The sequence below is a fragment of the Brachypodium distachyon genome, chromosome 1, assembly GCF_000005505.3.
Source record: "Brachypodium distachyon strain Bd21 chromosome 1, Brachypodium_distachyon_v3.0, whole genome shotgun sequence".
NCBI lineage: Eukaryota > Viridiplantae > Streptophyta > Magnoliopsida > Poales > Poaceae > Brachypodium > Brachypodium distachyon.
Window position 1 is genome coordinate 60769086 of NC_016131.3, and position 23589 is coordinate 60792674.

General features: G+C 48.6%; 1 protein-coding gene across 3 annotated transcripts; it reads left to right on the forward strand.

Annotated features, from left to right (window-relative positions):
* Positions 1-202: 202 nt before the first annotated feature.
* LOC100834233 (pre-mRNA-splicing factor ATP-dependent RNA helicase DEAH1) lies at positions 203-10622 on the forward strand. Of its 3 annotated transcripts, XM_003557773.4 has the most exons (27): positions 203-605; positions 694-824; positions 931-1134; positions 1213-1296; positions 1402-1488; positions 3329-3362; positions 3444-3498; positions 4810-4869; positions 4979-5050; positions 5224-5287; positions 5380-5456; positions 5549-5616; positions 5760-5817; positions 6355-6412; positions 6497-6559; positions 6691-6759; positions 6989-7078; positions 7356-7442; positions 7553-7668; positions 7750-7816; positions 7909-8949; positions 9035-9097; positions 9573-9696; positions 9782-9882; positions 10002-10064; positions 10148-10220; positions 10315-10622. In XM_003557773.4, exons 1-27 carry the CDS (start codon positions 506-508, stop codon positions 10359-10361), a joined length of 3156 nt encoding a protein of 1051 aa, XP_003557821.1. In that variant the 5' UTR covers positions 203-505; the 3' UTR covers positions 10362-10622. The 3 variants fall into 3 exon arrangements, with proteins under 3 accessions (XP_003557821.1, XP_010228568.1, XP_010228567.1); XM_010230266.2 differs by lacking the exons at positions 203-605; positions 694-824 and having other exon boundaries at positions 1003-1134; positions 3265-3362; XM_010230265.2 differs by lacking the exons at positions 203-605; positions 694-824; positions 931-1134 and having other exon boundaries at positions 1385-1488.
* The last annotated feature ends 12967 nt before the right edge of the window (positions 10623-23589 follow it).

Here is a 23589-nt window from a genome sequence, read left to right on the forward strand (position 1 = left end):
GTGCATATTTGGATCCTAATTATTTCTAAGTTGTTCACACGTGGTTCTAATCGAGCCAGAGCGACTGCTGACCGGCCAAGTGGCAAGTTTTAGGACTTGTTTGGTCGTAAGATTTGGAACTAACCTGGTAAGTTTGCGAAAGAATTAGGACCTGTATTTTACTCTTACCCTTTTCTTCTTTTCGTTCTTGTGCGCACCCCCTCCTTCTGTTCTGGCCCATCTGCCGAGCGCCCTAGACCCCTCCCCTCGCTCGTCTTCCTCCTCGCGCGAGCGCCGCCCCAGCCCCCTCGCTCGTTCCTCCTCGCGCGAGCGCCGCCACCGCCGGTTGGTCGCCCCTTGGACTCTCTCGCTCCCGACCGTTTCTCCTCGCATCACCCCACGAACCAATTCCGCTCTTTAGCTCCCCTTTTCATCTCTTTAATTTTCCCCAATTCGTAACTGAGGCAAAAATCAAGGTAGGGCGGCGGCCCTACCTTGCCCTACTGGGTCCTCCGCCTGTGCTGTGATGGCGAGCGACAGGCAGCTCAGGGATTGGGTCTCCGACAAGCTCATGTCCCTCCAAGGATTCACAACGACCGTCGTCGTGCAGTATGTCATCAGGCTAGGTATGAGCATTTCTTTTGTTTTGTTTTTCGCCTGCCGGGTTCATATTTTTTTTTTTTGGGATTATAATTTGGGCTTGTGTCTGCACAGCTAAGGAATGCTCTTCTACTGGTGATCTCGTGGGGAAGCTCGTCGAGTACGGGTTCTCCTCGTCCGCAGAGACAAGCAGCTTCGCAGCCGACATCTACGCCAAGGTCCCCCGCAGGGACCGCGGTATCAGCGTAAGTTTTGGTTCACCTCCTTTCTGACCAATCCCAGTGTGCTAAAAACAGTTGCGTCACCGTGTCTTTGATGATTAAATGCTATGATTTTCCTTTCTTGTCACAGAATTACCAGAAACAGGAAAGGGAGGCAGCAAAGCTTGTGAAGAAACAGAGCACTTACAAGTTGTTGGATGATGATGATGAGAATGATATTGACAACCACACGTCTATTGACAACCACACGTCAAGTTTGGCGAGCACACCCTCTAAGAGTAGGAAACATTTCAGGAGGAGAGCTGAGGACCAAGAAGATTTGAAGGATGATGATGTAAGGCGGTATGGCAGCCACCCTTTTATCTTGTTGCTTTCATATGCAGTGACTCAACTCGATAATGTCGTGTTTCAGGAAACAATAACACATGATTCTGAGAGAAGTGTGCGACGGCGAATAGAAGAGGCGGATGACGAAGATGGTGATGAGACTTTTGATGTATGTTCTTCTAAGAATCAGATTGTATTGTACATAAAAGTGTGGAAGTATGGATGGTCAGTTTAATGTGCTGTTGAATCTATTATAGTATTTGATACCTTGTAGGAAGAACGAGAAATCATAAGAGATCAACAGGAAAGAGCTCAGCTAGAGAAGAATATGAGAGAAAGAGACGCAGTTAACACTCGAAAGGTGATTGTCTTGCAAACTGATATTCCTTCTATGTCTGTTTTCACTTAGTTTTTATATTAAGTGGTGAGCCTCTTTTTTTGTAGTGAAGAAAATAATGATCTGAAAATTGGCCGAGTAAACCTAATATTTGTCCAATGTTCCTTGCATTTACTTTGTCTTCGATTAATTTATCTCTCGAAAGGTTATTAGCTGATTAAACCTGATAAGCTGAGTAGGACTAGGTTCCCTACATATTCTGATTATTTTAACAGGTCTGGCCAGTTAACAGCTAGCAAATTTTGTTTTCATTTATCAGTGTCCAGGACACTTTCTTCCTTGTGTTTGTAGGGTTACAGACATATATATATATTTAACCATGTTACATCTTTCTCTTCATATTGTCATCCCGCCCAGCAATCTAACTTTAAGTTTAGTTAGCACTTAAATGGTGGTTCAATAGATAATATAACCTCTGTCCAAAAATGACAGTGTTACTTCCCATATAAGTTTACCTCGTCATGTTCTGAAGTTATCCTCAATTGTTTTTCCTTGATATAACTTCCTCAAATCCTCAATTATTCGAAAGAGCAGTGGACATTGGCCCTGCTGCTAATATCTTGTAACTACAAGTCTTTAACCTGCATCTCCTCTTACGAAAAGCTGTGCGCAAGTTTTTTTTTTGCACTTTCTCTAAACTTTTAGTACCTTTCTGGAAACAAAAACTGTCTTATGAGGAAGTGACATATAATTGATGATCCTGGACATCTCAGCAAAGTGTGGACTATCCATCTAGCTCAACCCAAAATTGTACTGATCAAACATCACCAAATTATAACCAAGTCAGTTCCTGGTTGGTTATGAAGTATATGTTGGCACATGTACTTTCATAGGAAACGCAGAGCTGAATAAAATCCTGTTAGTGAATGCCAAGGTTGGCCTCTTTGTGAGTTCAATATCATTGGGTTTAAGCCTTCTGCATTTCTCGTCTATAACCAGTAATTTTGTTCTAAAGGGAATTTCTTAGATGATTTAGGTAACCTTGAGTCACTAGGAAAGTAAACTCGATATAAGTGACTTGAATTTACATTTTAGAGTTAGTTTATAGAAACTACAATTTTCCACTGTAAACTATCAAGAAGCTACACTTTAAGGAGTAATTGCATTACAAAAACCACACTTCTTTATACTCCCTCCGATTCATAAAAAGTGTCGCCCATTTTGTACTAAGTTAGTACAAATTTTGTACTAAGTGGGCGGCACTTTTTATGAATCGGAGGGAAAATTATTTATTCAGATTTCAGAAAACCACACTTTCTAGGAACCGTTGACTGTGGCCCGCTGGACACAACAAGTGAACTTTGATGCTGGCTTTTTTTTAACTTCTACAAAGGAATTGTGTTGTTGACTGGTGGGCCATGATTGTCAGGTCCTAAGAAGCATTGTTTGGTGAAACGTTGATACTTGATACACAAGTGTAACTCTGTGAAATTATTCCTTAGAGTTGTGTTTTGATGGCAGGTTTTTGGCACTGAAAAGTGTTGTCTCAAGAAAGTAACCTTACATGTTATTTATTGATTCATGAATTTCAAAAACTAAAAAAAAAATCTTCGGTCATTTTGTGCAATCTTGGTTTAATCTGTCTGTGGTACACCAAAATAAGTTGACCTACATGCTCATATACATGATTGGCATCTCTTTGGTATATTTCCTTGCATCTCCTGCCTACTTTATAAGTCTAGCACAGAGCATATTTCTAAACTCCAACAAGTCATGTGATCAACTGATCATGTCTTCCAGTTGTTTATGGTATAACCTTTGACGTTCTTTGAGCTGATGTTATTGCATGATCTCTCATATCTAGTTGATGGAGCGACAATTATCTAAGGAAGAACAAGGTAGAGCGCCCTGAACTTGTTTACTCTACTACTCTGCTTCATGATTATCATTGCAATTTCTTGATTCGATATCATTGGCAGAGGACCTTACGAGACGATCTCAAGCAATGGACAAGAATGACACTTCAGATCTGAGGTTTTTGCTGCCACAAATTTTGTTGTTCTATATTTTTGTATTCATGTCACTTCTGTTGATATGTGTAATAAATTAGTTTTGTTGCACCTTTTCACTACAAATAATTAAGCATATCTAGTCATTATTCAAGTGGAAAACAGAGAAAAGCAAAATATCAAGAAAGTAACCATGGTGTATATTTCTACCATGAGTGTACACGAGTGTAGAATTATTATATATGTCTCCATCTTTCTTCAAGAGGCGATTAGCTTCAGCTTTGGGTGAACTTGTTGGCTTATGAAACTGAGCGCACTGGCCTGTTAGTATTCTAGTGTTACAGTATAGCTTTGTGCTAAATGATGCCCTCACGAACATTTGGAAAAGTTAGTATATGGAAGCAACTCTTATTCTTGACCATGGTAGGCAATATTTACAGCTATGACTAGAACTAAACTGAATAAATACACCCCCCCCCCCTGTTTGTACTGTGTGAAGTTTTATAGAAGTTTTCCATGTTTCTTTTGTTATTGTAGAAAGAAAATTGGAATAAATTAGTAGTGTAGATAGAAGGTGGGTCCTTCGTTTCTTTGAAAATTGAATTACATTGACACCTTGGCATTGCATTTCTACATTTTTCCTATTCCTTTACTTTTCCGATCCTATGAATCAAAGAGGCCCTAAATCCATTAAATGATTAAGATAATGGTGTTTGCTACCAAAATTGAGATAAATTGCTAGCAAGTGCCACTAAATTACAATATTGTTTTTCAATTTTATTTGTCTTCACCAGGTAGTCTAATTTGATTTGCCCGTAGCATAGGGATGTAAACGGGTGCCAGTTAGAGGCCCGTTTGAGCCCATTTAGGCCTGCCCCACAGCAGCCTTAGACAGCAAAAGAGAAAAAAAACCTTAAACTAAAACTCTACGGGAAGAAGATTACCGGGCTTGGCAGCGCCGTTTAGGGCACCGTTGACATCCCTACCGTAGCATCGTCATGGGTATTTAGCTAGTTACTATAAAGATGTCAATCAGCTGCTGCAGTCCGTTCACCTTTGAACCGGTGTACCCCTTTTAGACTTTGCATAATTAGAATGAGAGCAGGTTTATTTTAATCCGGTATAAACAATAGTAGAATCTCTAAAGCATGTATTATATAGTATTATAATTTTTTAAATCCGTAGCAATGCAGGGCCTCGTGCTAGTTTAAGGATGAAATTATGTTGAATGTCAACAGAAGCTTTTTGCTTAGATTTTGAGGTTTGATACTTTGATTTATCCTATCGAATATAGGAAAATCAAGCCATTAACTTTCTTTCTGAAACTAATGTGCAGAAATTTTTCAAGGCAAGCATACTTGCAAAAGCGAAGGGACAAAAAAATTGATGAGATTCGGTCAGTACAAGAGAACTTCTAATACAATTGTATTGTTGTTCATGATATTGCATATATCTTTCTTTGGTACATGCATTTAACTTGTTATTGTTTATGGGGATAATTGCAGGGACGAAATTCTTGATCATGAATACATTTTTCAGGATGTGAAACTAACCGAAGCAGAAGAAAAGGACTTCAGGTAATGATTCTAACTGAGTCCATAAAGTTACTCCCTGCTACTGCAAACTTTGTACCGGTGCGAGGCTGCGAGCAGATATGCAGATGTGATTCTCCTTTAGTTACATATGCGGATATGCCTTTAACCAGTGCATTTGCAAGTAAACCTTGACATTTAATTGTTTCTGTGCGCAGATACAAGAAGAAGATTTATGATCATATTAAGGAGCGTGTTGAGAGTGCAGATGATATTGCTGAGGTATGTGTCTCCCTCTTGGTAACATTGCAGAGTAATTATCATACTGTGATTTTTTGATGTCATCAATTCGTCAAATCATGTGAATTTTTCAGTACAAAATGCCTGAAGCTTATGATATGGGTGAAGGTAATCAAGAAAAGAGATTCTCTGTTGCAATGCAGCGATACAAGTATGTACAATGTGTCTTTCTGTATCGGGCTTGGTGTGTAACTTAATCTGGATTTTCTTAAATATATTTATTTGAATTTGCTGGACAAGCAGAGATCCTGAGGCCAAAGATAAAATGAATCCTTTTGCTGAACAGGAAGCATGGGAAGAACATCAAATAGGTAAATCATTTATCTGGGTGTTGTATCTCTGGTTTCTATTGTGTTGCATTATCCACAGGTTATAAATATTTCTGCCTGTCTGTCTCTATAATATCATACCTATGCTCTCTGTTTGTATTTAACAAGAGATTAACTTGTTTCAGGAAAGTCTAAACTGCAATTTGGATCGAAAGATAGGAAGCGGTCTTCTGATGAATATCAGTAAGTTCTTTACTTTTTTTTTCTTTTGAAGTGTTCACAAAGTTTTTTGCTGTGTCATTTCTAAGTGTCCATCTTTCTGGTTAGAATTGCGACAATGCCATGTAAGCTAGTTTTTTTTTTTAAGAAGTTGAAGTGTCCATCTTTTCTATCAGGCTTTTGGTTAACATCCTTTGACCCTCAACCAGCGGTTAACTGCATGTCATTTCCTGAGGCTTGTCTGGCTAGAAAATTTCGTCGGAATAAAGGTCCCCATCAGGGGGTGTTTCCTTAGGGAGCTTCAGTATTTAATTCAAGTTTGAACTAAATAGTAAATACTGAAGCTGACACCAAAATATCCCTTATTCCAAAAAGGTCCTAAAACTGAAACTTAATAATGTAACTGAAGTGTTTCGGTTGCATTACACTAATTAATTCTCTATATTCTTTGATTGCACCTTTGTTGGCCAATTGAATTAACATCAAGTAATTATGTATAGCCTTGACCACACCTTTGTTCAAAAGTTGTTTTGTACTCATATTACTGTTTGACCTTCTTAGGTATGTATTTGATGATCAAATTGATTTTGTTAAATCATCGGTCATAGAAGGAACACAGGTAATCATCTAAGCATTGTTTATTTTTTTCTCTTAATTTGATGTCAAGATTATGTCTTACTGGACTGGACATTCTTTTTTATAGTTTGAAGACGATTCAGACCAAGAGACCATCGATGCAAAAGATATTTTAAAAAGGGAGCTCCAGGTGTGAGCAAATTTTGAATTTATTTGTTACAAACACATCTACCTACTCGTGCTCTTAATGAAAATAGCTGGATGGTAAATATAGTCCTACCAGTTGTGTCTGTCTTTGAACTGGCTTCCTTTTTGAACTAGGATGAGCGGAAAACCCTTCCAATTTATAAATTCAGGGATGAACTGCTCAAGGCTGTTGATGAATATCAGGTTTGCAAACCTTCCGTGATTGTAGCGTTTCACAATAATGATTAGGTTCACTCCTGTATTATCTGTCAGAATTCAGTAAACAACTATTCATGGCTCAGTGCCCTTCCACACACTACCCAGTTTCAACTATATTGATAAAAGAAATAGTTGCTCCTTTTCTAGAATTATTTGTGTATGGTCTAAACATGTCCATTTGCTGTTGTGTTGATTTTCTTTGATGTTCTTGTAGGTTATTGTCATAGTGGGAGAAACCGGCTCTGGTAAAACAACACAAATACCTCAATATCTTCATGAAGCTGGATATACTGCAAGAGGAAAGGTATTGCACGCGGAAGCATTGCTCTTTTTATTGTATTGTTACTATTGAAGTTTGCATGTCATAAACTCGTAGTACACTAGTACTGTGTTAATGAATTGCCACTTATAGGAATAATTGTTTTTTTTTGTCTCAGCGTCACAAAAACCTGCAAGACTCTTTTTTTTTTTAACATTCTATGGCATTGTTCTATGAATGCAACTAGGTTCAACCCTAATGATGTCCTAGCAGTGAATGACTTCTGTCAACTGCAAACTCAAGTTAATTTTTAAAATCGCAGGTTGCTTGTACGCAACCTCGTCGAGTGGCAGCCATGAGTGTTGCAGCAAGGGTGTCTCAAGAGATGGGTGTTAAACTGGGACACGAGGTTTGTTCTTTTCAGAGCTCTAAGATTATCAAGTTCTGGAATGTTTTTATGCGATGAGTGTTCCATCACATTATTCAAGATTCCTATGATTATAACCATGTTTAGTACAGGTTGGTTACTCCATAAGGTTCGAGGATTGCACCTCAGAGAAAACAATGATTAAATACATGACAGATGGTATGCTTTTGAGGGAGTTTCTTGGTGAACCAGATTTGGCTGGCTATAGGTAATCGCCGGGAAATCAATTTCTTTACTTGATTTACAATGTTGAACATCCCTCGCTCACATCAGTTTATTTGTGGTGCAGTGTTGTGATGGTCGATGAGGCTCATGAGCGTACACTGTCTACTGATATCTTATTTGGTTTGGTGAAGGTTCGCTAGCTTGCCTTGCGCTCTACTGATGCTTGTTTCCAAACTAGTAAACGCACATTCTATTCCTCATATACGCAATGCTTTGCCTGCAGGATATTGCTAGGTTTCGTCCAGACCTAAAGTTGCTCATTTCAAGTGCAACCCTGGATGCAGAAAAATTTAGCGACTACTTTGATTCAGCTCCTATTTTCAAGATTCCTGGGAGGCGATACCCTGTTGAAGTTCATTATACAAAAGCTCCAGAAGCAGATTACATTGATGCTGCCATTGTCACTGTTTTACAGATACATGTGACACAACCCCCTGGTGATATCCTAGTGTTCCTTACAGGGCAGGAAGAAATTGAAACAGTTGATGAAATCCTTAAACAAAGAACAAGGGGCTTAGGAACAAAGATTGCAGAACTAAACATATGCCCTATTTATGCAAATCTGCCTACTGAACTTCAAGCTAAGATCTTTGAGCAAACCCCCGAAGGTTCTCGGAAAGTGGTCCTGGCCACTAATATAGCAGAGACTTCATTGACCATTGATGGTATAAAATATGTTATCGATCCAGGTTTCTGTAAGATCAAGTCATACAACCCCCGTACAGGAATGGAATCCCTGCTTATCAATCCTATCTCAAAGGCATCAGCAAACCAGAGGGCAGGAAGATCTGGACGGACAGGACCTGGAAAATGTTTCCGCCTGTACACAAGCTATAACTACATGCATGATCTTGAGGATAATACTGTTCCAGAGATTCAAAGAACCAACCTTGCAAATGTTGTACTTACACTTAAGAGTCTTGGTATTCATGACTTGGTTAATTTTGATTTTATGGACCCACCTCCTTCAGAGGCCTTGTTGAAGGCCCTGGAGCAACTTTTCGCTCTCAGTGCACTCAACAGTCGTGGAGAGTTGACGAAGACTGGAAGACGAATGGCAGAATTTCCATTAGATCCTATGCTGTCAAAGATGATAGTAGCTTCAGAGAAATATAAGTGTTCTGATGAGGTCATCTCCATTGCGTCCATGTTGTCGATTGGCAATTCTATATTTTATCGTCCGAAGGACAAACAAGTTCATGCTGACAATGCAAGGTTGAACTTCCACACTGGCAATGTCGGGGACCATATAGCATTACTCAATGTATTCTTCCCTGCCCTTGTCATTTATCAGAATTCATGATGTTTATTGGATTAAGCTATAAATAGCTAATTTTCTTTCATTTCAGGTCTATAACTCCTGGAAAGAAACTGACTTTTCAACTCAATGGTGTTATGAAAATTATATACAGGTAAGTTCTTGTTCTGTAATTGTAACATGCATTCTGTCAAATGGTTTAATATAATAATTTATTTTATGGATATCATCAATATTAGCATGATTCTTTCTTCAAGATAGTACTTTCCTCCACATTTTACCATGTTCAGGAACTTCTGTTGTTAGTAATTGTGTCTGTGACACTCGTTCTGCCAGTAGATGTTTTAGTATCTACTGTAGGGCATGATGGTTTAGGAGTAGTCTTATAGGGTTGAAGGAGAATGACCATGATGGTCTAATTCAATGGGTAGTATACTGCAAAATCACGTTTAAGTTTTAACCTCCAACGTAGGGCGTAGGGCATGAGGGTAATGAACATGTCATATTTTTCTATGTGCCTGCCGTACCTTCAAAATCTAAAACACTATAGCTTAGCTTCCTTCTGTATTTTATGCAGTAATTGTAATCTGTTTATCATTATTTGATAAAATTGTCCTTGCATAAATCAGGTCCGCAGCATGAAGAGGGCAAGAGATATTCGAGATCAACTAGAAGGACTTCTGGAGAGAGTTGAGATTGAGGTTTGTTCAAATGCCAGTGACTTGGATGCTATTAAAAAGGCTATAACATCAGGTACGATGCTTGCGTCAATGACACAGTTGCTATATGTGTGCAAGTTGCCTGAGATACAAATCTAACAAGTACTTGTGAGTTGTAGGTTTCTTCCACCATTCTGCACGGTTGCAGAAGAATGGTTCTTATAGAACTGTCAAGAACCCTCAGACTGTCTTTGTCCACCCTAGTTCAGGATTAGCACAGGCAAGTTCAGTTGGGTTGTATACCACTCTGCTTTTCTTACATCCTCAAACTTTCCCTCCACTGCACTACTATTCTAAGGTTTAGTTCTGATATTTTGTGTGCTTTTCTCCCCAATGCAGCTACTTCCTCGATGGGTAATATACCATGAATTAGTTCTCACGACAAAAGAGTATATGCGGCAGGTATGCACAGTTTATCCAGAATTACAGGAGTCCTGCAAGAATTGATTCTTGTGAATGATTCTTAAATGCAATCGACACTGCAGGTGACAGAACTAAAACCTGAATGGCTGGTAGAAATTGCTCCACATTACTACCAATTGAAAGATGTGGATGACTGTAAGTGTGGCACATGATGTTAATGTTTTGTTCAAGCTGGTAGAAATTGCTCCACATTACTAACAATTGAAAAATGTTTCTCTTTTGTGCACAGCTGGTTCGAAGAAGCTACCCAAAGGACAAGGACGAGCTGCATTATAGCCAGGACTCTTGAAGCGCCTACATAGATGTTCGCTAATCAGAATCGGAGACTAGGAAAGCATAGCTTCTTTTTCTTAGGTTACATTCTATCACTCACATAGTCCTGATTAAGCGTCAGTAGAGCTGGTCGTTCTTGTCTAAATTTTGATAAGAAAATGCGTTACACAGTTTGTGTTATGAACATCAGTTTTATCTGTGGATGTAGAGCTGTACGCACCTTGTCGTGTATTTTGCGAAAGAGTAGGTTGTTTTGGGTTTGCACCTTAGTGCGTGACGAAACACATGATGGCTTTCACCGTTAAGAGATTTGCTTCTTAGCAAACCCAAGCTGTGCAAACTCAATAAAAATCATGTCTGAAAAAAAAATGCAAATGATTAGTGCCAAGCAGCGAGTAGAGGTTGCTTTTTTTTTTGCTCGACAATGGTTCTCATCCTGGCGAGAGAGGGAGACGAATTTTTTATGAAACAAGTCCATATTCAACTCCCAAACGTATCTTTCCGGATGCATAGCCGTTTAATTTTAACCTGAAATCCCTGATACAAGATAAATCTGTTGAGAATAATTAGTTATGATCAATTAGGATTAATTATTAGTTAATTAGGGAATTAACCTTGTAACCGATCGCGTCCCAATTTTCTCAAAACTGAGACGAAAGTGCCAAATCTTGGAACACCAATGCATGTATTGGTGTCCCTTCCTCTTATATATATGAACATCATTCAATAGAAAAATCACACAATCATTCATTTTCAATCATTTCATCAGCCACGTTAGTTTCTCCAACAAAAAAAAATTGAGAACAATAGAGAAGAAAAAAAAGAAAAGTGAGAAAAGATGGCAATCCTTGATCTGCCCCTGTTCTTCACAGATCTCTCCGAATTCCTGGGCCAAGAAGCATGTCTTCGGCGGTGAACTTATCGTGGCTGTTGCCGCTGGACTCCAATACGCCACTGGATCCGCACGGGTGGGCCCCGTGCTCGTCGCCGATGGACTCGTCGCTACTGGACTCGACGCCGCCGGGCTCCTCCAAGAATGGCGCCGGCACTAGATCCGCCGGCTATGCCGGTCTACTCGCCGACGACGGCTTGGATTTTGAACGGACCGGCGGCCTCGATGCTTGGCGAAGACGACGATTGGGCCACTGCCCTGGCCCCTCCGCCTCCACCACCGGATGTCCTCTTCTGCCCGGTCCACGGGTACGGCCCGGTGCTGCTGCACCCGTCGCCAACTCCGCTCGAGCCACCGATTGAGAACGCCGCTGCACCTACTCCACCCGGGCTCGACATCGACGTGAAGGACTCCGCCGGCGATGAACCAGGGCTTGAGGAGGTCCATCCGGAGGCAAGGCGGCTTCTCCGCAAGTTCGCGGCCGCCATGGCTGCACACCGTGCCGGTCCCGCTGCCGGCGGCTGGAATCCGGCAGCCCTTGGCCTCTCCTCCTCTAACGAGGGGGGGGGCGTCCTCCCTCTAAGGCGCAAAGCAGTGGAGGCGGTGGTGGGCGAGATTGGGGGCGCCGTCGGGTGTGGAGGCTGGCTGGGGGAAACCCTAACTACCCACCCCGATCGATCCTTCTTTTTAACCCTCTCGATCTGCCCCTTGCCCCAACCTGGGCCGGCCCAAAAGGCCACCAAGGCCCAAGATGCCCACGTGGCGCGGTCAATCCTACGTTGCAAAGGAATACAAGTCAACAAGTCAAGTCTCTCATGCCATGGTCAAAAGAAGAATTGAGCTTGAGTAGGGGGCAAGAAAGGTGTGAGGACGGGACCCTTAGTCCATGGTGGACCATGGACCAAGTCCCCTTTTTCCCACTTGGTGCACACAAAAGCTATGGACCAAGAGCCTACTCTTACCATTTGCCCTCACTTTTCTCTCTCCTTCAAGGGTAGCCATGGTCTTTTGTCATGGACCCCTAGGCTATAAATACCCCCCATGGGGGCATGTACCATTCACTCTCACTTGAATAAACTCAAGGGGAGAGGGCTAAAGAGCCCCTTTGAGAGGAGCTCTAGTTTCGGGATCTCGGGAAGCCTCGTTCGGCCCGAGCCCGAAGGAGAGGGAATCGGGTTAGAGTCCTAAGGTATCCCGACCTCACTACTTGGAAAGCCTCGTTCGGCACAAGTACGAGGCGGCCCCTTTCGACCTCTTGTTAAGTGATTCGGGGAGTCTCGATCGACCTGAACGCTTTGGCTAACGACCCCCTCGAAGGCTCTCCTAACATAGGACTAGGTCGCTCCCGCAGGGTCGACCAAACTTATTCAAAAAATATCGACGTGCCAACTTGTCCAAGTGTACGGTGACCTTCGCTATAAGGCCGGCGTACACGCCCTACTTTTATACTCGCACTCGTGCCATCGAGCTTTGGCACCCCTTACTCTAATTGTTGTCGAGAACAACAACAGTGGCGCCGACCGTGGGGAACCCTCGCCGCAATTGAAGATTTAATGGCCCCGACGAAGCCTACTTCCTCGAGTCCCCAACTTGCCGCGAAGTCTACACGGTTGCAAACGAAGAAAGCAAGTGCCTCGGGGGCTCCCGAGGAAGAAGGAATCCTCACCAATCCGGACGTCGCCGCAAGCATGGTCGTCAGGATGGAAGTCGCTGTTGCCCCTTCGCTATCGGTCGTCCCAGAAGGAACCGAGGTGCTCGAAACCGTCGTAGGCTGTCCCTCAACACTCACCAACGTAGTGGCAAGGATCGGCGAGCTACTTACGGTTGCCGCCCTCGTAGGGGATACGGAACTCGGCATGCCTCGCTCGATGGGCTTCACGCCACCTTCCCTACAACCGGTAGTGACCTTGCCCTCGGAACCTACAAGAGGAAATAATGTGGCGTCGGGAGGATCCGTGCCGAAAAACCACGGAGTCCCGGACTACGACCCCTCCAACCCGGGATTGCCTCCGCTGGTGCTCGCCGTGATCGCCCATGGAGCTCCTTGGTATCATCCCTATTGGGGGCCTCCGCCGCAAGGCGCTCTGCAAGTCGCACATGCTCAGCACCCTCGCTCTAAGAATGCCCCGCAAGCGCCCCTCACTCCCCCCGTTGGGGTCGAGCAAGGTGGCAACCTGGTACCGCCTCAAGCTGCGCCTCGCGAGGGATGAGACCCCAGCGTACATGGGAACGAGCAAGTGGCGGAATCCGGAGCCCGTGCCGGTGGCGAAAGGAATTCCCGTCGACGCTCCCACCCTCCAAGAAAACGTCGAGATCATTCTCCAAGCGACCCCTCTAGCGACGAAAGCGACGAGGGAGGACCTCGCCACCGAAGGAACCAAAAGAATCGGCCGACTTGCAACCCGCTCACACGGGATATCCAAGACGCGCCTTTTCCGCCAAGGTTCAAGCCCCCTACAATATGGCCGTACGACGGGGAATCGAATCCTTTTCAATTCTTGGATGTCTACTCCACCGCCATACAGGCCGCCGGGGGAGGTCCCGTCGAGATGTGCAACCTCTTTCCGCTCACGCTCATCGGAATGGCGCAAACTTGGTTTTATAACCTGCGGAAGAACTCTGTGCACTCGTGGGAACGCCTCCAAGAGGTCTTCATCGCCAACTTTCAAGGAAACTTCAAAGAACGCATGCAGGCTCATGAGCTATGCGCCGTGAAACAAAAGCCCGGGGAATCCCTCCAAAACTTCTTCCATCGCTTCGCGAACGTACGAAGCCAAATCGCCAACCCGCCATCGACCACCGTGATCGACGCATGCATGCAAGGCCTTCTCCAAGGAGAAGTGAATCGGGCCCTGAGTCGCAATCCTCCAAGGACGACCGAAAAGCTCTATCGGATCTTGCAGGAATACGCCCGGGGCGAAGACGGGGACATTGCTAAGAAGGACGCGCCACACGCTGCTCCCGAAGGAACTCCCTCGTCCGACAAACCCCTGCGCCTGCTTCATCTTCCAAGAAGAAGAGGAGGTGGGGCAAAAAGGCCCCCGGCGACCAAGCCCAGAAAATCTTCGCCGTCGAAGGACAAGCATCATCCCAAAAGACCTGGCAACCCAAGAAGCCACCTCGTCCAACCGAGGGAGGAACTGGGAGATGCCTCATCCACAACTCGGCAAGCCATAGCACCGAGGAGTGCAACACTCTCATTGCGGCTCGCGAAGAATTCCAGGCACGAATGCAGGCCCGGCGCAAGGATGAAAAAACTGCCGAGGCTCCGCGCCCCGCCAACGTCCTCGTGGCTGACCTGGCACCTAAGGAAGACAACCTCCCGTTTCAGGAACCCGCGCATCACGTCGGAGTGATACTCGGGGGCTCCGCCACAGGCCGGGGATCGAAGTGGCAACGCAAGGAGTATGCTCGCGAAGTCAATGTCGTGGGAACCTTCACCCCGACACGACTACCAAAGTGGGCAAGCGTGCCAATCGCCTTCACCGAGGAAGACGCCAAGGGGATACGCTTCCCACACGACGACGTCCTCTTCGTGACGGCGATCGTCGCCAATTGTGAGCTCAAAAAGATTCTTGTGGATGGCGGAAGCTCCGCCGACATCCTATATCTGAGCACTTTGAAGAAAGATGATGGAACCACAAGGGGGATACAAGAGCGGCTCGTTGCAGCCATCCCTTTATCCTCTCACCGACTTCGTACCGGGGAAGTCCATTCAGCCGCTCGGACAAATTAAGCTCCTCATGACCTTCGGGGACGCCACAAATCATCGATCCGAGCTCGTGCGCTTCGACGTGGTGGACATGGAGGCCTCCTTTAACGCCATCCTCGGGACGACGACGCTAAACTGTCTCTGCACCGCCATCCACCACAACTTCTTGTGTATGAAGATCCCGGGCCCAAAAGGCGTGATAACGGTCCGCGGCGAGCAATCTTCCGACAGGAAGACCCTCTACCGCCATGAGACCAAGTGCGCCGACAAGGGAGAATCATCCAAGAGTATCAACATGCTTTCGAATGCAGGAGCATCCGAAACCGATCACCCGGAGCGCTACATCCCTAAGCCCCTCCCCGAAGGAGAACTGAAGGAAGTACGTGGCTCCCAAGAAGATGCCACGCGCACGGTGAAGATCGGAGCCGACCTCCCGAGTAAACTCGAGGAAGAACTCGTCGACCTACTTCGCAAGAATTCCGATCTCTTCGCTTGGTCACCTTCCGACATGGGAGGAGTCCCGCGCGACATCATGGAGCATCGCCTCGCCGTAAGGCCCGACAAAGCTCCCGTAAAGCAAAAACTTCAGAAACTCTCCACCGAGCGATGCGAGGTCATCAAGCAAGAAATCGCCAAACTTTCCGACGCCGGGCTAATCCGATAAGTTTGGCACCCTGAATGGTTAGCCAATCCCGTCTTGGTGAAGAAGGCCAACGGCAAGGGGCGAATGTGTGTCGACTTTACTGACCCGAACAAGGCGTGCCCCAAGGACGACTACCCACTCCCTCGGATCGACCAACTGGTCGACTCCACGGCGAGATGCGAAAAATTGAGTTTCTTGGATGCCTATTCAGGATATCACCAAGTCCACATGGCCAAGGAAGACGAGGAAAAAATCAGCTTCATCACTCCCATCGGCACCTTCTGCTAGCGCAGGATGCCTTTTTGTTTGAGGAACGCCGGCGCAACTTTCCAACGCCTCGTCAGCCTCATCCTCAAGGAACAATTGGGGAGGAAAGCCGAAGTATACGTTGATGACGCCGTCATCAAAAGTCAAATTCCTGGGACCCATCCCAAGGACCTGCAGGAAACCTTCAACAATCTCCGCAAGTACGGCGTGAAGCTCAATCCGGAAGAGTGCGCATTTGGAGTTCAAGGAGGGAAACTCTTAGGCTTCCTTGTCTCCCAACGGGGGATCGAGGCCAACCCGGAAAAAATTCGGGCCATCCTGGAGATGGAACCTTCTCGCTCCGTCAAAGATGTGCAACGCCTAGTGGGAAGAATGGCGGCCCTAGGACGATTCGTCGCCTGGTCAGCCGAAAAGGGTCTCCCTTTCTTCAAAACCCTGAGGAGCCTCGACAACTTTGAGTGGACCGATGAAGCTCAAAGGGCCTTCGAAGAGCTCAAGACCTATTTGTCGACCCCTCCACTTCTCACGAGCCCAAAACAGGGGGAGCCTTTGCTCCTGTACCTCGTCGTGACCCCGGTCGCTGTAAGCGCAGCACTCGTGAAGGAAGAAGATGGGTTAGAACGCCCGGTGTACTACGTGAGCGAGGCTTTGGGAAGAGCGAAGGGTCGATACACCCAGGTCGAGAAGATAGCGTACGCCCTCCTCATGGCCTCTTGAAAGCTCCGTCATTACTTCATGGGCCACATCATCATGGTGCCAACTACCTTCCCACTCAAGGAAGTCTTCGGCAACAAGAAGGCCACCTGAAGAATCGCCAAATGGGCAACGGAATTGGCTCCTTTCTCGTTGGAACTCACGGCGAGAACGGCCATAAAATCCCAAGTCCTGGCTGACTTCGTGGCCAAGTGGCACGCTCCACTAGCCCCGCCCGAAGAAATCACATCCAAGTCCGACCCCCCGAATCACATTGGATAATGAGGTTCGACGGCTCTAAGCGCCTCGACGGTGTGGGGGCTGGAGTCATACTCATCAGCCCTGATGGCAAGATCTTGGAGTACGCCGCCCACCTTGACTTCAATGCCACCAACAATATGGTAGAATATGAGGCGCTACTTCTCGGACTTCGATTAGCCAAGGCCATGGGAGTCTGACGCCTTCTCATCCAAGGAGACTCTCAACTGGTGATAAACCAAATGGACAAGTCATATCAATGCCCTGATGAAAGGATGAAGAAATACATCGAAAAAGTTTGCAAGATGAAACGGTATTTCCTAGGCATGGAAGCGCGACGCATCCCACGAGGAGAAAATCACCTAGCCAACAGGTTAGCCCGAACGGTCGGTTCTAAAGAACCGCTGCCGCCCGTTGCATTCTTCGAAATAATTCGCGCCTCATCCATAAAGGAAGAAGCCGACGCCCTTGACGAGGCTTCAAAGACCAGCATGGTCATCGACACTCCACCCTCTTGTATGACACCCATTATCCGCGCCTTGAAAGGCGAGGTGGACGAAAAAGCAGAAGGCCCAAGCGGCCGCATTGCTTAAGTGCATAACTCCTGACCGAGGAGCCGAGCTCCTCCTGGAAATCCATTCAGGAATATGCGGCCACCATCTTGCGCCAAGAGCCACCGCGGCAAAAGCATTACAACAAGGATTCTAATTGCCCACCATGGTGCAAGACGCAATCACCATATTGCGGAAATGCGAAGCTTGCCAGAAAATGGCTAAGTCAATCCATGCGCCCGTAACTTCCCTGAAGAACATCCCGATAACATGGCCATTTGCACGCTGGGGAATGGACCTTCTCGAGCCTTTCCCCGCATGCAACGGGGGCTGCAAGTACCTCGTGGTGAGGATTGATTACTTCTCCAAATGGATAGAGGCAGCGCCACTTGGCAAGATCACGTCAGAGGCCGTTCAATTTTTTTCCTGGGAAAACATCATATGCCGATATGGCGTCCCACGAGAGCTAACCGTGGACAACGGCAAACATTTTGACTGTGTGGAATTCATCAAATTCTGCGAATGCCTTGAGATCAAGCTGCACTTCGCATCCGTAGCTTACCCCAAGAGCAATGGCGCATGCGAAAGGGCAAATGGACTAATCCCCCAAGGACTCCGCCGAAGGGTAGAGCACACGGTTAGCAAAGCAAGGAGAGCATGGGGAGATGAACTCGCTAGCGTGGTTTGGGGCATACGCACCTCCGTAAGCTTTTCCACAGGCCGAACACCATTCTCTTTGGTATGTGGAGCCGAAGCAGTTCTTCCCGCCAAGGTCGAGTTCCGCTCACCTCGGGTCAAAAGGCTCCAAGAAGCCACCCCAATTGCCTTCATCCAAAATGAAGAGCATCACAAGACGGCCGTCGATCTTGTGGAAGAAGCTCGTGACAAAGCCCTCATGAGGCACGCCGTCTACGAGCAAAGCGCCACACGCTTCTACAACACAAGAGTGCGGGAACGAGCCTTCTCCGAAGGAGATCTCGTGCTAAAAAAGAATGTCGACCCAAAGCTCCAGCGCAAACTCGACCCTAAATGGGAAGTACCATACCGCATCGCTTTAGTATTGGGAAATGGTGCATACCACCTCGAGAATATGAAAGCGCAAAATTTTGTCCATGCCTGGAACGGCGACAAACTCCGGCGTTTCTAAGCCTAAGGAGGACCTTCAAGGGCAATCCTTGCTGCTCCCGAAAGGAGCTCATCAGCGCCCAACCGGCCTCTTCCCTATGAAACTTCGAGGGATCATAAGCGCCAACGAGGCCACGTCTACATAAGGCTTGTAAGTGCCCGTCGGGCCATACCTTAAGACAAGGAAGCATGGATAAATAAAGCAAGTCGTTGAGGAAAAATTAAGAGTGACACGAGACACTCACATGACTCATCGTCGTGTAAGAGCCACTGCCCCTATGCCGCTCACCGAGGAACGCGTAAAGGCCTCCGTTGGCCCGGGCATCCTCTAAAAATGTCCACGGACATAGGTCGCTACTAGCGACTTGTTCCTTGGTGGATCCTAGCGTGCCTCGACGCCATCCACCAAGTAGAACCAAGTCCCCCGAGGGCCGGAAGCTCCTTAAAACGCATTTAAGGGGAACCGTAAATAAGCGAGTTATGCATGAGCTTACTTACCTCGGAGAACCATGCTACCCGTATGCGAGACGTCGCGCGCGGGCCTGCATGATAGTAACCGGGTTAAGGCTCCATAATAATCGCGGGAAAGCATAGCTTCCTGAAGTCCGAAGAGGGAAAATTCCGCATGAAATTTCCCGAACGGCATGTCAAAATGTCTGGATCACTACCGGCATATCGATAGCGACCCTCACAAGGGTACTAGGACCCATGGCTCGTAACCATGGCCTAAGGCACTGAAGCCAAGTCGTATCCCAACGGCGACAGCAATTGATGACACAAAAGTGTAATCATAGCGAACGATCGCGAGCTGTATAAACTGAGGAAATATAGTACTTCACAAGAAGAAAATTTAGTACTCCGAGAAACACATGTTGAGCCAAGTTAACGTTTCCGATAATGTCGACTACATGGTGAAACATGAGAAATACATGCTGAGCTAAGTTAACATTTCCGATAATGTTGACTACATAGTGAAGCATGAAACACAACAAAAAAGCCGCCTTACAACCTCTACGACTAAGAGCCTAAACATGCTAGCCATGAGGCTAAGTCAAGTGGAGATATGCAACATCGCATAAGTAAGCAGCTAAGGTGCATCACCACCCCCGAGGGCGACGAGGCTCATGCCTCACCATCACCCTCCTGAAGAGCAGGCTCAAGGCAACGCACGAAGCGTCGAGCCCGAGCGCGAAGAGGAGCACCCTGATCCGCCAGAAACTTCGCCCCGTGAGACATCTCACCCTTAAGCCCGCTCATCCCGGCACCGCCGTCCAGGACTGCCGCAACCGCCGACGAAACAAGTCGAGCACCCGTACTCAGGAGGCACTTCTTCACGGTAGGCTTGATGAGCTCCACCTGGGAAGTAAGCACCCTGCTCGCCTCATCCACCGTGCGACACGGAGGAAGGTCCGGCTGAGAAACGCTCCTCAAGCAAATCATCGTCTCCCGAATCTCGCTGGCCTGAGCAAGCAAAAGCGAAACCACCTCGGGACGACGATCCGAAGGAGGGCGAGCACGAGGAGCGAGCATCGGGCCATCGTTCGCTGCAGCCAACTCCATCTTGAGGGAAGCAGCCTCCGCTCGAGCGTGCTCCCTATCAAGGTTGGCCACCACCAAGTCCTCCTCAACTCGACGAGTCTTCGCAATCTCGTCCGCCTGACGCTCCTCAGCGAGCCGAGCCCTGGTCTCCATGGCCGCGAGCTTCGTTGAAACGCGGGAAAGCTCGGCCTCCACGGCCTCGCGCCGCACCCTCTCCGAAGCCAACTCACTCAAGGCAAGGGTAGACTTGGACATCTCCATGTCCAAAGCGGCAGAAAGCACCCCCACCTGAGTCTTGAGAGCAGGAAGCGCGCCCACGGCCTCGCCAAACCCCTCACCTACAAAGAAGACGGAGTTAGCCCAAAAGCAAAACCGAAGGACCGAGGGAGACATGTCACGGACACTCACCAGCTCCAGTGTCACGAGAGGGTCTCTCACCCCATCCTCGGTCGTCGGAAGCTCTCCGTCCCTCGCTTGAGCCGGGGGCTCGCCCTCAGGAACCTCGGGAGCCGCGACCCTCGCACCTGTAAACAAACCGAGGAAACCATGTAAGAATCTTCAAAGAAGAGCGACACAGCCAAAGAGAAAGGCACTCACCCGAGGTAGGAGCATCCTCCTTGGGACACTCGCGACCGATGGAGAACACCGGGACGCCCGCACCGCTGGCTCCGGTCAACAACTCCACCACCGAGTCGCTCTTTAGCCGAAGCCCTGTCGCGCGAGTGAAAGCCTCAACCTCGTGGCTCGAAGGAGGAAGGACGTGCTCAAGTCCAATCTTCCCCTTCATTTGCATGTCCAAGGTCACTCTCAAAGGGGACCTCGACTCACCCACGATGAGATCCGCCGAATCCGCCGGGGCGTAGTCATAAGGAGAAGGAGTCGGGGGAGCCTTCCTCTTGCATCCACTCGATGGACGAGGTATCTTGGGGACCGGCGCAACAGGCACCGCTAGGCCCAGCACCGCCGTCCCCGTCTTCACCTTCCCGCAGGTGTCCCGCAACTTGGACCCTACCGCCAGCATCGACGATGTCGCCAAGCGGGAGTAGCGATCACCCACTCGAAGGAGGCGCCCGAACTTCGGATCTTGTCGCATTGGCACCATCTTCCCGAAGCACTTCGTGATGATGTTATGACATCCCCTGCCGCTGATCTTGGTCTCGTAGCCACGGTGCTCCGGCCCGCCGTACGGACCTATCAGCTGCCTCCTTCAACGCCGCCCTCTCCTCAGAAAACGTCACTGAAAAAAGACAAGCCAAAGTTGTTGAGTACCATTGCAAGGGAAAAACAACCAAAGCCCGAAAGGAAAAAGGAAGCGGCACTCACGTGTGGTAACGGCATGCGGAGGACGGAAAGACCGAGGAATCCCAAGCTCGGACCTCGGACGGCTCCTCATCTTGAAGCGCCCCGCCATCACCATCTCCTCCATGAGGTCGCGGAAGCTCCTCTCGGCGGACACCTCCTTGATCTTGGTCACCTTCCAATGGTCGGTCGACCGAAGCTCGCCTGGGTGAGGCACCTCCTTGAGGCCCCCAGCCCCCGAGTATCGAGGAAGATCGCCTGAGTGTCGAAGACGCGTCTTCGAATCCCGAAGGAAAAACCACTGGGACTCCCACTTGTCAAACAACTTCACCATGCTCCTCCCCGACATGAGCAGAAAGTCGTCTCCAAAGCCGGAGCGGAGCTTCAAGTTCACCGAACCAAAGGCGCTCAGGGTAAAGCCGTCGGGAGTAAGCGACTCCACGGTAAAGTAGAACAACAACAGCTTCATCGAAGGCTCCTCGTGAAGCGTCGTCTCGCACAGCCAGCGAAACACGTTCAACTTCACAATCACCGAAGGGTGAAGCTGGGCCAACTCGATGCCATACGTCTCCAAGAACTCCAGCAGGAAGGGGTGGACGGGCACACACAAGCCGGCATGGAACCAAGCCGAAAACAACACGATGCACCCTGGACGCCGCTTGTGGTCGAGCTTTAACTCCTCCCCATCGGGCAAGATACCATCCCCCTTGGGGAAGTATCCCGCCTCCTCCAGCTGAACAAGGTCCTCAGGGCTCGTCGAAGACGGGAGATGGTAGTCGTGAGCCCAACCGCCCTCCATTGGAGCCATCGGAACCACCGGAGGATCCCCACGCGGGCGAAAGGCGACCTTCTTCTTCCTCGACGGTCGGTTCGCCGCGCGCTCCGCCGCGGAGCCCTTGGACGGCCTCCTCTCGGTCGCGGGCTCGGCGTCAGGACCCGCCATCTCACCTACACAAACAAAGAATCAACAACGGTTAATAGGAGGTACGGGGAAATCTCAAAGAGACTAGCAATCAAAAAAAAAAAAGAAGGGGAGCCAAGCTCCCTAGGCCGCTCAGCCCGCGCAGGTACAGGAAAGAGGCCAAGCCTCCCAACCATCGGTCGGCCCACATCCAAAAAAAGAGAGAGGAAGGGTGGGGGAACTATCCCCCACGCCAGCCTACCATTCGGCAAAATGCCCGCGCTGCGCATCCTCGCGCCCGCATCGCGCCCGCCCGCGCCCGCGCCCGCGCCGCGCCTGCTCACGCCCGTGCCACACACGACCGTGCCCGCGTCGCACCTGCCCGTGCCCGTACCACGCATGACCGCGCCCCCACCGCGCATGTCCATGCCCACGCCGCGCGTCCTAGCGCCCGCACCTCACCCGTGCCGAGCACGTCCGCGCCTCGCCGGCCCGCACCCGCACCGCCCATACTCGCGCCCGGCTGCCGGCACTCGCCGCCGCGCCGCGCGTACACTGCAACCGCCCTGTCACATGCTGCCGCACGCGTCCAAGCCACCAACGCCTCGCCCCGTGCACCCGCGTCGACACCAAAAGGTGCCCGCGGTTGCACCCAAACCACGCCAAGCCACACGGGGCCTCGCCCGGGCCCCTCGCGCGTCCTAACCGCGGCGCCGACGGCGATCTCCGAGGGTGTTCGACGAAATGACCAAGAAGCCGCCCGACGTCAAGGAGAAGGAAGTTCACCATGTGGAGCTTCTCTCACCTTCGGACGAGCAGGGGGAATGGCGAAGCCGACGTAGGTCTCCTGGGAAGACTTGGAGGCACCGCCTACACCTTGCTCCGAGCGGCCTCGCCCGCGCACCTCGCCCCCACGACGCCTCAACAAGGACAAGCTTCCGAAGTGGCTCCCCGGGTACCAAGACAATTGCCGTCGCAACCGAGGAGTGGCCAACGCCCCTGCAAAACGCACAAGAACACCAAGTCCCGAAGAAGTTTCGGGCGCCGCCGAACGAGGCTTCGGCACCGGAAAAATCAAACAAGACCGGTGTGAAGCTCCACCATGGGCCTTGAGCTCCATTTTATAGGCCACAGGGAGCTCCTTGGCGTCCGGGCCGGTGAATGCGAGGCCGACACCTCGCCGTCCTTCCTTTTGCCCAAGACAAGCAAAAATAGAAGGGAGGCATGCCGCCTTTTTCGAAAAGAAGGAAAGGGAGGTGGGGGGAGCATCCCTGCGCAGTCCCGACCGGGGGCTGAGCCCCTCCCGTCACCCATGGTGACGACGGCGCCGCTGGAAAGGTGGTCGGTCTGA